The sequence below is a fragment of the Papilio machaon genome, chromosome 28, assembly GCF_912999745.1.
Source record: "Papilio machaon chromosome 28, ilPapMach1.1, whole genome shotgun sequence".
In the NCBI taxonomy this organism is placed as follows: Eukaryota; Metazoa; Arthropoda; class Insecta; order Lepidoptera; family Papilionidae; genus Papilio; species Papilio machaon.
This window is the reverse complement of record NC_060013.1, coordinates 222,737-240,978: the sequence shown is the minus strand read 5'-3', so window position 1 is coordinate 240,978 and position 18,242 is coordinate 222,737. Positions and strand designations below refer to the sequence as shown.

General features: G+C 36.5%; 1 protein-coding gene across 1 annotated transcript in view; it reads right to left on the bottom strand.

Annotated features, from left to right (window-relative positions):
* LOC106720871 (spectrin beta chain) overlaps positions 1-15,761 on the bottom strand; it is a 45,979-nt gene extending 30,218 nt beyond the window's left edge. The window contains exons 1-3 of the mRNA XM_045685162.1: positions 15,639-15,761; positions 8,240-8,467; positions 7,854-8,026 (exon numbers count right to left, since the gene is read on the bottom strand). Of these exons, the coding sequence (XP_045541118.1) occupies positions 7,854-8,026; positions 8,240-8,306 (240 nt within the window). The 5' untranslated portion in view covers positions 8,307-8,467; positions 15,639-15,761. The remainder of the gene's footprint in view (positions 1-7,853; positions 8,027-8,239; positions 8,468-15,638) is intronic.
* Between the last annotated feature and the right edge of the window lie 2,481 nt (positions 15,762-18,242).

The window sequence follows — 18,242 nt, the reverse complement described above, 5'->3', positions numbered from 1 at the left end:
CCGGACGAAGGCCTAGTTTTAGAACTCTTTTCCTTCCCACCTGTTAGCACTGCACTTTGTAAATAAAACACTGTTGAACAACTTAAACTCAATTTATTTAATCTTTGCTTAACATAATGTCTAGAAGATAATTCGAAACGATACTGCGTTAACAAAATAGGTCAGCGACATCTACCGAGCAGTTGCGTAAATAAACATAAAAAATAATTGATCGCCGCGTGTAAAACAATACAGCGCCATCTAGTGAGCGAATCGATTTTATTCTTATTTTACATATTTGGACATACCGCCCACCAAGAACTTGTTCTTTACATATAATATACACAAAGCTATACAATAATAAATTGGAAATGCTGACCAAAGAAAAGACAATCAGTTAAACTACAAAATAACCACTAGAAAAAAAAAAAAAAAAAAAAAACTACTATTTAATTGTTAAAGTACTTCGGTAATCAACATAACATATGAAATACAAACAAAAAAAAAAAAAGGAAACAAACATAATTTCTATACAATAAGTTGGCCGCCCACCGTGAAATACTAACAAATAATAAGTACAAAATTGCTAAAATTAACATCTATACAATATTAATATACATCACTATTCAATACCAACTTCTGACTTTGGAAGAAAACATAATTTATTACAAGGTCTCTTTACGATACCATTGGTCGTTTTTATGGTTACCACCCGAGTAATATTATCCTTGCCTGTATGCTTTTGTATAATTCTTCCCAGTATCCATTTTGCCGGAGGCAGGTTCTGATCGTGTATAATAACAACGTCATCAATTTCTGGCTCAATTCTTTTTGTGATCCATTTATATCTCTGGTTCAAGGTGACTAGATATTCCGCTGACCATCGTTTCCAAAAATCGTTCACCATCTTTTGAGTTAGTTTCCATCGTTGAAGACCGGTAATGATGTTATTGCTAGAGTAATCTCGATCTGGAATAATAATCAAAGGCTCCCCAACAAGAAAATGTCCCGGAGTCAACGGTAAAGGATCGTCGGGACTATCGCTTAATTGACTTAGAGGCCTAGAATTCAGGCAGGCCTCTATCTGAGTTAAGACGGTAGCCAGCTCTTCAAAGGTGAGGGTGCTATCGCCCAAAATTCTTTTTAGATGAGCCTTGGTGGAACGCACACCTGCCTCCCAAAGTCCGCCAAAATTAGGAGCCAGTGGAGGTATATAATGCCAAGTCGTACCTTCACTAGCCAATAAAGTACCAATCTCTTTCGGCAATTCTGAAGTGGCTCTGTTAAACATATTTTTCAACTCCTTATCGGCACCGACAAAATTGGTGCCGTTATCACTGTATAAATTTTTACAGTGTCCTCTTCTGGACACAAATCTACGGAAGGCGGCAATGAAACCATCTGCAGTTAAACTTGAAACGGCTTCCAAATGAATAGCACGGGTAACCATGCAGATGAAAATACAAATGTACCCCTTATAGGTCTTTGAACCGCGCCCTGGCGAGAATCTAATCCTAATGAACCCAGTAAAATCCACACCAGACGACTTGAATGCTCTCTCCGGCTTAACTCTAACAGATGGGAGTTGACCCATGAATGGGTTTCTCTTTTGTCCTGAGTATCTGACGCAAGTTACGCAATCTCTATAACACTTTTTAACGTAATCCCTAGCTCTCAATATCCAATATTTGGATCTCAAATAATTAAGCATTACCAATGGACCTCCATGCAGTGTTTTTAAATGTGCATCATAAATAACCAATCGTGTGAGATGACTTGCACCAGGCAATATGATAGAATGTTTCTTATCAAAACATTCTTGAGACTGTTGGATGCGACCACCGACTCTTAGCACCCCATTTTCATCAAAAATGGGGCAAAGCGTATGAAGTTTGCTAGATTTAGACACGGATCCGGTAGACTTTAACTGTTTGATTTCTTCCTTAAAATGTAAATTCTGAACGTCTCGGACACAAATCGTCAAAATATCATCCATCTCTTTCGGTGTAATATTATCTCTAAGCCTTCTATCTTCTTTAGGTATTTTCCAACGTGACACTCTTTTACAATACGATAATACTCGCAATAGATTTGGTAACCTCGAAAATCTTCTCCATATAAATTCTTCATCTAATTGAATGACAATAGTCATAGCCTTAACGGGTCTCTGTTCCTCCTCGGTCGTAAAGTCTTTCTGAACAGGGAATTCAATATTGTCCTCATCTTTTAACCATTCAGGACCATGCCACCATAACATATTTTCCTTAAGGTCTTCTGCTGGCAAACCGCGCGAAGCACAATCTGCAGGATTGAACCTAGTGCCCACGTGATTCCACTGATCACGGTCCATCATAGTTAAAATCTCAGACACGCGATTACTAACAAATGTTGTCCATCGGCTTGGTTCACCACGAAGCCACGCTAGCACCACCGTGGAGTCAGACCAAGCATATAGGTTCTCTTTACTAACCTTCAGAACTTGTGATACTTCGGAAATTAATTGAGCTGCCAGAAGAGCTGCACAAAGCTCCAAGCGGGGAATCGACACTTCCTTCTCAACTGGCGCAACACGGGTTCTAGCTGTAACCAAATTCACATTGTAATTGCCCTTTTCATCCCTAGCCTTAACATATACAGCTGCAGCGTAAGCTGTTTGTGAGGCATCGGCAAATGCATGCAACTCGACGTGATTGCCGCGCTTTACTTGCAACCACCTCGGTATGATTATGTCTTTGACCTTAACCAAACTTCTTTTAAATTCAAGCCATTCCTTTAACAGATTTTGTGTGACTTCATCATCCCAAGACAAACCTGACTTCCACAATTTCTGCATGTAAACCTTAGCAGTAACAACTACAGGTGCGATCCATCCTAAAGGATCGTACAGCCTCGCTATTTCTGACAATATCTTCCTTTTAGTGATGGGGCACTCGGTTTCAGGCAATTTATGTATATATTCGAATCTATCCGTGTTCTTGTTCCAGCTTATACCCAAAACCTTGACCATATCATTTTCTTTAAAAACCAACGATGAATCCGCCCTTTGCTTATCTGTTTTAATGTATTTAAGTAATTTCTCACTATTTGTGCACCATTTCTGTAGATTGAATCCTCCAGCCTTCATTACTTTATTCAATTGCTCATAAATCTCAATGACTTCATCTTCTGTTTCTCCTCCCGATAATAAGTCATCCATATAAAAATCTTCTAGTATTATTTTTGCCGCTATTGGATACTTCAATTGTTCATCCTTGGCTAATTGTTGTAGACATTTTACTGCTAAATATGGTGCACACGACGTACCGAAAGTGAGTCTTACCAATTTATAGCATTCTAATTCCTGGTTTGGGTCGAACCTCCACAAAATTCTTTGGCTATCAGTATCCTCATCTCGCACTCGAATCTGCCTATACATTTGTTCGATGTCTGCCACCACACAGTATGGATGTAATCTCCATCTCATCAGAATGTGTCTTAGATCCTGTTGAAGCTTAGGACCTATAATGAAACAATCGTTTAAAGACACATTGTTAGAGGCCTTGCAAGACGCATCAAAGACACACCTCACTTTGGTTGTATCTTTATCTTCCCGCACAACAGCGTGATGTGGGAGGTAAAAAACTTTCTTAGACTTGTCGTCCGTAACTTTAACCATGTGGCTCTGATTTATGTAATCTGCTATTACCTTTTTGTATTCATCATATAACCTTGGATTTCTTAATAATTTCTTTTCTAATGATATAAATCTTCGTAGTGCTGTCTCCTTCGATTTGCCCCTAAAACACTGTGGATCATCGTCTTTATACGGCAACGTTACTACATACCTCCCGTTTTCATCTCTTGTTATAGTCTTCTCAAAAATTTCTTCACAAATTATCTCATCTTTCGTCATACGCTTTTCTATACTCTCTGATCCTCTCTCTATCTCCCAGAATTTGCTTAACTGTTGATCTTCTTTCACTTGTAGATGTAGACTTATGATTCTTGGATTTGATTGCTTGGCCGTCTTAACTCTTCCTGATAAAATCCAACCAAACTGTGTATTCTGTGCAATAGGACCACAGTCGGTTGGGTGTCGTTTTAGGCCCTCTAATATAATTTCGCTCAAAACGTCAACGCCTAGAATAATATCAACTCTGCTCGGTTCTCCAAAACGCGGATCTGCCAGTGATAAATTCTCGATTTCTGGCCAATCCGTGATGAACGTTGAATTATTTGGTATAAAAGATGTGAGAGTGCTCAACACATAGGCATTAACTGATATCGTAAATGAATTATGACGTGATTCTACTTGAAATGACACCATGCTCTGAGTGCGCGTCTCTCCGTCGCCCACTCCAGATATCACACCATTAACTGAAGATCGTTTTAGACCCAAGGCTTGAACTGTAGCTTCATTAATAAAAGATGCCTCGGAGCCTTGGTCAACGAGTGCTCGTACTATTTGAGAATATCCGGTGTCTGATTTGATCTTAACTACAGCTGTAGCTAGTAATACCTCACTTTGCGTCTCATGTGCAAAATGAGTTGAAATCTTAATATCTCTCTCAGTATTTTTAGATAACTCACTAAGCTCCTTCGACTCGGCAGGAGCCTGATTCTGATATTCTTGTTTTCTATCCAGATGTAACAGACTGTGGTGGCGTTTACCACAGCGTCGACAGCATGTTGATTGACGGCAAAACCTAACCGAATGATTATGTGCCAAACAATTGAAGCACAATCTCTTTAATCGTACAAACTCGGATCTCTCTTCTGGGCTTTGCTCGCCAAATTTTTTACATTGAAATAGAATATGTGGTCCAGAACACATAGTGCAGGCTATATTTTGCGAAGTAGCTCCACGTTTCTCAATAGTGGAATGGAATGACTTGTGCTTTACTATTGCTTTAGGTAGATTTACCATTTCCAACGTTCTGAAGCGTGTCTCCAAAAACTTAGTTAGATCTAACCAGGTGGGTAGTGAATTTGATTCAGATTGACTAACGTGTATCTCCCACTGCTTCCGGGACTCAGGATCTAACTTAGACACAACTAAATAATTGACGATGACATCCCAATGGTCCACATTAATTTTTAAATTCTTCAATGATTTCAAACATGCAGTGGTAGTATCTAACAGTTGCTTTAAGCCTACTGCTGAATCTGAAGGGATATTTCGCTGATAAAATAACTTCTTCATTATTTCATTGGTATTATATCGTAAGTTATTGTATCGCTGGATCAACAGTTTCCACGCTTCAGCATAATTTGTTTCTATCGTCGTCAAGTTTTTGAGCAGATTTGCAGGTTCTCCCGACAAGCTACTCTTTAAGTAGTGCAATTTTTGTACACCACTTAAACTTGTATTCTCGTGAATAAGCGAGACAAACATGTCATAAAAGGTTTGCCATTCATCGTATGCTCCTGAGAATGAAGGCAAATTGATTTGAGGTAATCTCACTTCACAAGTTGATGCAGATGTCTCTGCGATAGCACCACATTGCCTTGATGTCGATGGAGAAATTGCACGTAAATCTTCTTTCATTTTAACTTTATATTCTAAGTAGACTTCTTCAAATGCATCAATAGTGTCGTTTTTAAAATAATATAATTTCTTCCTATCGTCGGCTGAGACTTGAGATATTATTTCTGTGTGTTGATTAATGAATGTTGTGTATAAATTTTCTAATTGTTCGAGTCTTGCTTCTATATAAGCTGGTGTAATCCGCTCCTTGGGAGACTTTTTGTAATTCTGAAACGCCTTCTGCAGACGCTGCCACTGGTCTTCTTGCTTCACAAGAAGTGGGTCCATTTTAAATTATTTTTGAAAATTTGCAAGTCCCAGTATAGCCCAACTTAAAAATTTTCCAAGTCCTTTAAGATCAAAATTTTTGTAAGTGTCAGTGTAATACAACACAAAATTTTACAAGTCCTTTAACACCGAAATTTTCTAAGTCCCAGTATCACACAACACAGAAATTTTTACAAGTCCTTTAACACCGAAATTTTCTAAGTCCCAGTATCACACAACACAGAAATTTTTACAAGTCCAAATCACTATTCCAATATTCTAAGTCTAAGTCTTTAACACCTTTTCACTTGAAACACTAATAATTTTTCTAAGTCCAATTTAACTTTAAAATTTTTCTAAGTCCTAAACACTTTAACAGTCACTTCACTTTACTCACGATTTTACAAGTCCAATCTTCAACTCCAATGTTCCAATGTTCCCGGGTTTCGGCACCAGATGTTAGCACTGCACTTTGTAAATAAAACACTGTCGAACAACTTAAACTCAATTTATTTAATCTTTGCTTAACATAATGTCTAGAAGATAATTCGAAACGATACTGCGTTAACAAAATAGGTCAGCGACATCTACCGAGCAGTTGCGTAAATAAACATAAAAAATAATTGATCGCCGCGTGTAAAACAATACAGCGCCATCTAGTGAGCGAATCGATTTTATTCTTATTTTACATATTTGGACACCACCTTTTATTTATGAGAAAAGGATGGGTGATGGGATTTGATGGAGGGGACGCATAGGTAGGGGAAATCTGTGCGTGTCCTCCATCGATTAACGGTAGGCAACTATGCGATTGCAGATGTCTATGGGCAGCAGTCGCTTCGCCATTTCGGCGACTTCAGTTAGCCGCTTGCTCGTTTGCCACCTTATAAAAAAGTGGACTAAAATTTGCGTAGTAATGCACCGTTCGAGTGTGACATTTTTCAGTTCTCTACTATCTTAATATATATAAATCTCGTGTCACAATGTTTGTCCTCAATGGATTCCTAAACCACTTAACCGATTATAATAAAATTCGCACACCATGTGCAGTTCGATCCAACTTGAGAGATAGGATAGTTTAAATCTCAAATTATAGTCGCAATTTTAATTTATTGCTAATTATTTGTCTGTTATTATTTGACAGTCACAATTATCTGTTAACTCCAAATGATTCTAACAGATGTCGATACCTTTCGACTGGGTTGAGTAAGTAATCAATAGATGGCGCTGCTATGGTAAATCTACGAACGTGTCATATAAGCTTATTAACTGCGCGCGGACGGAGTCGCGGGCAACAGCTAGTCTATATATATAAAAGAAAGTCGTGCTAGTTACACCATTTATAACTCAAGAACGGCTGAATCGATTTGACTGAAAATTGGTGGGCAGGTAGCTTAGAACCAGGAAACGGACATAGGATAATTTTTATCCCTTTTTATATTATTTTTTTCGCGCGGACGGAGTCGCGTGTAAAAGCTAGTTGTTAATAAAACTCTCGAATAACTATTAGTTTGTAAGATTCTTACATCGAGAAATCTTAATTCACAACACTACGTGCTACAATTGTAATCACAGCGTAAAAGTGCTAACTCTATAAATAGCATCGAACCGAACGCGTACTAACAGAGGCGTGACTAGTGGTCGATGAGCCATTGTGATAACACACCGCTTGATAACGGAGCATACAAATTGAACGTATTGAACGCTTTTAAATCACCAAAGAGTGAGGTTTGCTTTGGAATTTTGAAGCATTGTAAGTTACAACACGTGTAGAATAACATGAAAGTTGCTTTTCGCGTGTACTGTAATATGATACGTTGGAATGCGACACACTCTAAGTAAGTGTGTCGCATATTAGGTACCCTTCAAGTGTGCTTTTATTCTTATGATAGAGATTTGAATTTATTTAAACTAAAATTAATTTTACGGTTTAAACTTTTTTAAATGTGTGCAAATATCTAATATATTATCAGATATTCTGGCCCTGAATGTTTCTAAGTATCTTTGTTAAGATACAATGTTGCAAAGAACAAAGGGTCGAATTTGAAGTACTGTGGTACTACAACTACGTAACGACCTGAACTGATGAATTATTACTGACCTTCTGTAGGAATGAGTTGACCCATTTTGTGAAGGTCTTCTTCTGTATGTGCAACCGCTCCTCCTGCAGCGCCTTGATGCGGCCCTGCTCGAACTTGAGCGCGTCCTCGCGCTGAGTCATGTTGCTCCGCTGCTGCACCGCCGCCGCGTATCCGCCCGGCTCATACTGCGCCCCTGTACACCGCATTTAATATATGTTAGACATATAACATCTCTTTGATGACCAAGTAGTTTTTATTCAAAGAGCTACTGGCCATTTATAATGTTGTATATTAAAGTATGTAAAAATGAAGGATAATCGCGCGGGAATCTAAAGGAATAAAATAAAGAAAACACGTATTCCTTTATATTAATCTTTAAGATAGACATTTTGGTAGTAAAATTTACCAAATCTCCTCGTCGGCTGGTAATCCTGGTAGGAGTGCACACTGACATTGCTCAACTGTCTCTGCATTGTGACGTCATGGAGGCACCTCGCCACTCACACCGCACCCCCCAACACACTTATTTGGTTAACTTTGCTTTGGCACTGTTTACACGAGTGGTTTTACTAAATCACAACTTTTATCAACCTTGTTTTATGTGGATTGCAACTAGCTATAATAATTTGGTTATCTTAAATTAAAGTTTACTAGAAAAAAAAATTAGGAAGGTGGCAAAAGAGCGGCGAGAACACCGAGGTGATCATCGTCGACCACAGACATCCCCAACACCAGTGGAACTGCGGTTGCGTTGCTGGCCTTTTAGATAGAGATACTCCCGTTTTTTTAAGCAATTCAAAAAGCCGTTAATTTACGTACATTTAAATCAAACGCACTTACTTCTACACTATATTGACTCGTACAGTTAGAAAATTAAATTCACATACCACTAAGAACATCATACATACAGCAAAATGTCATCATAAGAGGTATTTAGCACGTATATACATGTTGTTTTAACAAGTTTTAGACTTAATTTCATTGTGAGCGTCAAATTTCACTGAAGTAGATAGAAAAAAAAACGTTCTCGACTGTACAGTTCAGCAAAAAGATCGGTTCATATTACTTTGTAACTTTAAAGTTGTGAGAATGAATTCTGTAATATTTATTATAGAAATATTAAAACAATAATAACGGTGTGCGGTAGAGTGCGCACGCGCATCTTACGTAAACAGTTTCTGCAATTATTAATTAACTAGTTATTCACTGCGCGTAACATTTCTATATAAATTTTACTTCACGCCTAATACACTATTGTATCAGATATCACATTGTTTCTAAATCTATATATATAAAAGAAAGTCGTGTTAGTTACACTATTTATAACTCAAGAACGTCTGAATCGATTTGACTGAAAATTGGTGGGCAAGTAGCTTAGAACCGGGAAACGGACATAGGATAATTTTTACCCCGTTTTCTATTTATTATTCCGTGCGGACGGAGTCGCGGGTAAAAGCTAGTTTATAATATTAGTATGATATGTTGTAGTATATAGTGTTAGCTAAGTTTATTTAACTTAGAGACGTCGTAATTTTTTAAATGCTGTGACAATAATAGGAGAGATGCGACGCGTGGGCGATTCGAACCCGGGTCATCGACACGTCGCAGCCACTCGCCGGAAGTGGTCACTATAAGAGCTAGGCTTTGAATTCAACTGAGATAGTTAACATCAGATTTAACAAGCATGTTGAATAATAAAATATTTTATTTTAAGGTCACTCTCATTTCGATGGGTCCTTTTTATAAAGGTCAAAGTAACAAATTGATGATTTTTACTTTTTTTATGTTAAAAGCTACCTCTTTGTTTAGTTAACAACATGAACTAAACAAAAATACACATTTACAAGTGTAAATGTTAATTTTTGCTGAAATAAAAGTGCCTATGCGGTCTATTTTCCTATATGGTTGAAACTTTAAGAGCCTCTCCTGAAAAGTTGTCAATTTGCACATTGGCCTTTATTCGTAGGAGCCATCAATTTAGAGACCATACCGACGTCGATGAGATATTAAGGAAATTTATGTTTTAAATTGTTTTCAATCAATTTAATTCGCGAGTTAGATTATAAATTAACAATTTTACGGTAAAACATCAACAGCCAATGGAGTGCATCGCTTTCTTCACATCACCGCAGTCAGTTGTCTGACGTCGCGTCGCGTCGCGGTGAAAGCAATGAGAAAGACGCTATTCTTTTTAAGAAAGACGCGAGAATCATTGTACGTTAGAATCTGGCCCGGTGAGAGAAGCTCTGCTATTGCGGTTGATTCAATCAAAAAATGTATAACACATACTTAGACAACTAGCTAGAGGTGGCGCTAGCGCTGTATTACTTTAGTTTCACCTAAACCCACCGGGTCAGACACTTGTCGATCTATACACTCCAACAAGGATTTTGTAGCACTTGTCTGACACCTACAGGGGAGCGTTGATGAACGAAATTAATTTAGCATCACTGATGCCCACCGGGTCATATAAGTTTATTGTTAATACTTGACTTTTAAAAAACACTGTAACCGTGGGTTTTCATTGGCGATACTTCTATAAAACTGTACAGTTTTTTCTCTCATTTAAAGGAAATAGTAGGAATAATTGCGATTGCGGTACAACAGAATAAGAATTTTATCTAGGATTTTAAAGGATAAAGTTAAAACCGGTTTAATTTATTTTCCTGCTTAAACTAATTTTTGATGACACCAATAAATAAACCGAAACACACCTGAGAAATGGGCATATGTTATCTATCAGGTCAATGGCCGATAATGTTGGAAAGACGGGAACGAACACTATACTTCAAATAACTTTCTCATAGTGTAGTGCGAACAATTCACAGATTTGTAATTTCGAAGCAAGATATATAAAATTTGGTTAACCTAAATGTTTGGACATCAGAGTGGACAGGAATTGCGAGTGTCGCAAACATTTTACGCCTCGCAAGGGATAAACAAAAACATAGAGAACTGAGCACCAACCTTCGCTAGTCGGAGCGCTACCTCAAGAAGAAGAAATATTTGGAAGCACCGGTGGCTCAGCGGTTAAGAACCGGTCATGTACTCTACACGTCCGGGTACCAATACGTTCTCGTGATAATGCATATATCAGAGGAGAAATTCAAAGATGTGTAAAAATTCAACCAATCCGCAGTAGATCAGCGTGGTTGACAAAGGCCTAGTACCTGAGCTATGAGCCCCCTACGCTATGATCTCATGATCACGATGAAATTGTTGTCTCACTTAACTTGGTCGTTAATGTTATTTAATCAACAGTTATTTTTTTTGTCTGTATTAAAACGGAACCGATCATGCGTTTACAGAAACATTTTGCAAAGTTCAAAGCGGACGTCAATGCTGTCGACGCGATGGCTGGTAAACAACTAAAAACTATATAACTAATAGATAGAGTAGGTACCGCGACTTTGTTATTGATGAATAAATTGGCGCTTGACAACAAACCTAGTTTATAAGTGTCTAAAAAGCTGTATGACTCAATCAACGAATTAAAGTCGCTTCCCATTAGGACTGATTATAGTACGTTACACACGTTGTTGTGACAAGTCGATCTGATTGCATTGTGAACCTAATAAGATATTTTAAAATGGGTAGGAAATAAATGTCCTCGACTGTACCACTCAGTTGGAGTTAATATCAACAATAGAGTGTAAAGAAGAGATTCATGTAGCTAGGTTCTAGTTACGCAATGAAGGTCAGTCGGCGAGTTTCCGGCTTTGGACCGGTGAGACCGGATTCTGCGACTCACCAGGTGACGAACAAACGTATAATGTAAAAAAATATTTTTTGGGATAGATAACACTTGTCTACATAAGATATAGTTACGTAACACATTGTTGTAACACATTCACAGATTATAAAAATTGCATATAGCACAATTTCCGACATTAATTCATAGTTAAAAAAAAACTTTTTTTTATTGTTTTTTGATTAACCTGTTCTAATTCTTCAAACGTATAGATAACGACCCTGGAACCTCATATTATGATTATTACATTCGACATCTACATACTAAACGGTGTGGTATCAATTGATGAATTGCTGATAAATTGACCAACACAATTGACCTGCGACTTCGACAGCGACCTCAAGAGACCTCCTCAACTATGCCTTATGACACATTCCATGAAAGAAGTTACATCTCTAATTTCATCACTTAGGAGATGTAACTCTATTCGTGGGAAGAATTGGTTTCTTAAGCATTTAATATCATACAAAATGTTTAGATGGATGGATATTTGTTTGAAGGTATATCTAAAACGTCTCGACGGATCTTAATGAAATTTGGCATACATGTAGAGCATAGTCTGGAAGAATACATAGGCTACTAATTAAGTTTTTTATTAAATCCTCGCGGACAAAGACGCGGAGCCAGCTATAGGCTATATTTTCCAATTTCACGCGGACGGAATCGCGGGCAATTGCTAGTATTAAATATAACTATAGCCTATGTCACTCAGGAGCAATCCTAAAATGAAATTTTTGAAATCGTTCCAGTAGTTTTCGAGTTTACCTATACGTTACAAATATAAAAAATCAAATAAAATGCGACCAAGCAAAGTTAATACTTAACCACAATCATTAAAATACACAACAAAAACTTAACAATGCAAGTGGAGAAGCTTTGATTTAACAAATCCTTGTTTTATAATAAAACCGAACTCCTTCAGAGATGATTCATTTTATACATATCGTGTGATATTGAAATAGTCCCCTCGATCGGTTCCTGATTGCTTTTTAATTGATAACATTAACTTGAGCGTTTTATTACGTCATTCACATATTAAGATAACATGCTACTGCGATTAAAAACACGGAATATTAGCTAAATTATATTTTAAATACAAATAAAATCTCTCTCTTTCAAAGAGAGTGAAAGTGAGATGGACAATGTAGACACAACAAGGAATGTTATAGGATTTAAAATATATTCTCTGTAACGTGAAAGTACTCTGTCTGTATGCACAGAGTAGGCTGCAGAGAGCGCACGTGAACAGTGCACAGATCTGTGCAGTGATTTGTGATGCTCGTAATGCTCCGTTACCCACTTTCGCGGACATCTTGATTGAAAACATGCTGATTAAGTTACTGTGTCTTACTTAGACACTTGAGACAGTTTATCATCATCATCAGCTCACTATACGTCCCCACCGAGGACCTAAGCCTACCCTAAGTTAGGGGTGACTAAGCCATAGGTAGGCATGCTGGTCAAGTGCGGGTTGGTTGACTCCACACATATTAAATTTCTTCTTAGATATATGCGGGTTGCATCACGATGTTTTCCTTCACCGTAAGAACGTCGGATAAATGTACATATGTAAAACACATTAGTACATGGCGGGATTCGAACCCAGGACCTGCAGATTGCGAGTCTTAACCCCTGAGACACCGACGCTTTCAACTAAATTTAACTACTCACTAAAGGAGACCCTCAGTGTGGATTACTGACTATAATTACGGCTATGTCTGGTCACTTATTACCAGTACCATACTTCAAGCTATATAAAGGTACTTTAGTGTGGCATACACAGGTAGTAGAGTGTCAGATATGTTATCACACAATTACACAGACGTCATACCGCTATCTAGAGCTATCATGTGATAGCAAGATTCCTCGGCCGTGTTATAATTATTGTACGGCAAATTATATTATTTGTATATCCGGCTTTTAAAAATAAACTCTATCTGTTGTACTCAGAGACTGTTTAGCTATTGTTTTAACACTTTAACTGCCGGTGAATGATATCATGGACGCCGACGTACCCTTAAATATGTATAACCAAAACTGCTTCCGGTATAAGTATTATTATTTATATGTCAAATCGTATTTCAGAAGTCGACGCAAGACTCGATATTATTTTGTTTAATTTCTTCGCTTAATATTTCTGTAAAAAAATGTAGTTGGATATGTTATACGTGTTAGTAACGTCTCACTGTCTATCCTTTAGTCTCGGTACACTCACATAATTTGAAAGGAATGCGACAAAAAAACTATTGCTATTCCATTCCTTATCGGTTTGTCAATTTTGTACATTTTAATGTTAACATAGTTGAAATATAATTGTTAAATGTTTAGATATTTTTTAAGTGGATTAAAAAAACGAAGTTAGTAGCCTATGTGTAATTCCAGACGTTCAGCCGATCTGGAATTACGAAAGTAAAAAAAAGTCATCTATCCATACATTTTAATATCAGTAAAACGCAAAATTACAATCTAAATTTTAATTTCCAACTTTAAACTATTTAACCTTTTGATCACTATCGATGTCTTAAAAAGGTCAAGGTACTTTACGTCATCTCTTATTAAATAGGTCACAAAAAATGCTGTCAAAAGTATAGATAAATCTTACTATTATAAATGCAAAAGTTAAGATGTATGTATGGATGTTTGTTAAAAGGTATCTCCGAAACATAGTCTGAAAGAACACAGGATATTGATTTGGGTATTTTATTCCGCGCGGACGAAGTCGCAGACGACAGCTATTCATATAACCGTTTAATTAAAATAACAGGTTTAATAAATCTAGAATACAATGAGATTGTTTTGTCTAATTTGAACTTAATGTTAGAGCAGAGAAAGTTTAGGCGCTCCATCGCCGTTTATTTAAAGGACAAAAAAGATTTGTTGCCAAAGAAAGTCTAAAACAGAGGACTTTAATTTCAATTTAAATTAACGCGGGAAGTCGTTATTCCGAGTACGAAAGCGTAAGGTTTTTTAGACAATTCGTAGGTATCTTTAAGTTTAACATACAATTGTTTACGTTACGGTGGCTCCTACGAAGAAGGGCCAATGTAATTGACAACTATTCAGGAGAGGCTCGTAAAGTTTCAACCATATAAGAAAATAGGCCGCATAAGCAATGTGTATTGTTAACATAACAAAGAGGTAGCTTTTAACATTAAAATATTTAGGACATATCAATATTTTGCGGTTACAGTAAACCTTCGTATATATATTTAGGAAGAATAAAGCAATATCATATATTTAAAATTTCCTCGTTCATTTTCCTTAAAACTATGTTTCATTTTATATTTTAAAATATTGCCCTACTCATAAGAGAAAAAATTGTTTCAACGAACAAGGTAATTATTAAAACTATGTCAAATCATGACATCATTATGTGACCTATGTGATGATAAAGTAAATAAGTAACTGAGTAATATTTTATGGTCATATTTTGATTCATTATTTAAATGATATTTGCTCAGAGTCTCAGATCTTATACATAAATGACGTCATATCGTGTTTGTTACAACCTTTGATGGCACAAATATGACAGGTGAACTTATCACAAGGTCAGTTCATCTCTATTATCACTACTATATAGTTATACAATACTCCACGTAAAAGATCTGGATATATTTGTTGGTAAACTTCCCACAAAAACTATATATCACTTGAATTTTTTTCCTCTGTTAACGAACTTTGTACTATTTTTAATCGAAAATTAATGTATTAGATTTTAAAAAAACAGTGACATAGTGTATTAGATAATTTTATGGAATGCTATGGCTAAACCGTGACAAAAAACTGCGTGTGCGCATATTAACGGGCGAGATTCGAACTGCTGACCGGCCGGCACAACGGTCCGATATCAAGGTCAAACGTGGCCGATTACAATGCAACATTTCTAGCAAAAATAACACAACACAACAGCAAAAATAAAATTCTTTAAAACTTATATCGTATTAAAACATCAAGTAATTTTGAAATGGTCGTCTAACGGTCAAATATGCACATCCACATAAAACATTTTTTTTTTAATTTAAAAAACAAAAAAAAAACCCAATAGATCACCAACACTAGATCACATACGCAAAGGTACAATAGCCACTTTTTTTCACTGCTTTCAACACTAGTTAACACACGCAGCGCAACACATACGTCCACTCACAGTCGCGTCCGGTCGCTCACTGAGTGACGCCATTCCTCTATTTTACGCCGTAGATGGCAGCTTTTCGCCAGATATGCGAATTGGAGTTACCCAAAGTGTTAATCCTAAACCATTTTATCTTGCATTCTTAGTACTTTTTGTGGGAGTCACAGCCGGAGAATACTTTTAATAAAATACAGTCTTCTTTAACTCGTATATTTTCTTTGATGAATTGTAAATTACAACTTTTTTACAATTACTAATCTTACATCTGTCTCACGATTCCCCGAATGATGCCAACTTGGCTGTCATTCAGACTACTCATTACAATACTTTTAATTTACGATATCGAATTACTGTCCGATTAATAACAAAATAAGTAGAATATTTATATTTCAAATTTGTGAATCAAATATTTAAATAATATGGTGGATCCCAAATCAATGATAAATGATGTTATTTTAAAATAAACAAAAGTGTTATTGATTTATAGAATAGACAAAATAATGTTTTAGGTTATGGAATTACAGAATATATAAAATAGCTTACAGCTCGGCCTTCCTGCTAAAAGCGAGTCCCTTCGCTTGAAGTAATTAAAAATTTATCGAATTCATATATAAAATACATAGTAGTCGGCTCTAAATCATTAGTTATTTTAACATTAACTTTAAGAACAAATAAAATAAACTACTTCATACCTTTAACTAAACCACGCTTATCAATTAATTATCAAATTATTAATCAAACAGTAATTTTACAAAATAAAATATCCGCTCTGCACGAGGCTGACATATAAAACTTATAGTTTAGATCTTTATTCTCTTCCTCCTCTTCCCTATTATCATCTTCAACAATTCGATAAATCTGATTTGTTTTCTTTTAGTTTCTTTATAATTGTTGTTGCATCCAAGGTCTGTTTCGAATCTGTATCTAAAAGTTATATTATTCCGCCTTTAACGCCTTCATCTTTTCATCGGATGACTAGCCTGTGGTGATCCAGTCCTGTTCTCCATCCTCAACAGCCAATACATAAATATAGTTAATAAATTCTAGCTCAACCATCTCAACCGGGTCATGGCTCAATGTGGAAATGAACTATGTTTCCGCGGTCACTCAGAAAATATTCCTTCAACGTTTGAGAAGCAGGGCCCACTGCCACGCCAAGAATATTCTTTTGTCACTTTTTAAAAGATCAGTTATCTGTGTTCCATATGAAGGGTAATTTTTATGAATTTTCCCAAAATCCTAAGTCTAAGAAATCCACCTAGTTCGCGCTGGATCGAAAAACCCAGATACAGCCTCAGTTCCATGGTAGCCAGGACCAACTCCACTTGCACTCACTTCATAGTCAAGAAAATCGATGGTGTCAAGGAAAAATGGCAAGATTAAGCAGCTCTAAAACTACCAAACGCTGTATCTCCTCAGTTAGGTAGCTTTATAGCGTGACTCCTCGGCTATTAGTACCTGACAAAAACTAGAGTTAGATTCAGCGAGTAAAAACCTTGATGCCCGAAATCAGTCTAATAGGTTTTCAGTTCGGAGGAGTGTACAGTACCCCTTGTTGGCCCTGTAATTTAAATCACGACAGTTCATTTAAACCAGAACTAACCCATATTCCTCAGCAAAAACGAACCGGAACCTGGACAACCACCTCTACTAAACTTGTGGAACCTAGTTCGTGAAGTTCAACTGAAAAGCAACTCTTCTTTTCAACTATCTTATTCTTCAATGCTTAAATTATTCATCAGTATAAGACTGCAATTCAGCCATATTATAGAAGGTAACGGTTCTAATATAAGTCAGAACCAAAAGAAGAATAGTAGACATACATTATTATATCCTTTAGTTTAACTATTATTCCTAAATAAAACTGTCTATAATGTCTTTAATGAGAAAATGTCATCAAGGCCACCAACATTGGACAGTTACGTCAACCAGGACAATTAGCGGCAATGAGTAACTGCAGAGAGCCCAAGCGTCTAATAGAGAGTCGACGAGAGGGACGTAGATTACATGGAAAACCGAAATAAACATGTTTGGATGATGTCGAACGAGATTTCAAGATATCGGCTAGAAACAAAAAAAACAGCCAAAATAGACCGATCATCACACCGCTGTGTTCAACTAGTATTGACATGATAAAGAAACGGAATTTGAATGTTTGAATTTTGAATTTCGAAGAGTGGAAAAAGGTCACTGTCACCTAACAAACCAGAGGCCTCTAACAACGATTCAATGTTCGTTTGATATAAGAATCCCTATAAATAATAGTTCTATAAGACTCGTAAGAACACAGCCATATTTCGATGCATATTTCTTTCTTGTTATTACTTTATATTTAAGCCTAAATAACCAAATGAAGACTTTTTACGCAATAATTAGTTTACATTTCCACTTCATCTTCATCGTATATGAGTAAGTAAGTGCTAAAACTCAACCGAAACACGTCAGATATTATTTTTATTTCTTTCATGCATAAATAGTTATGAGTCAGAGGAACCAAAACTGCCTCGGCGTTCAAAACCAGTTGTA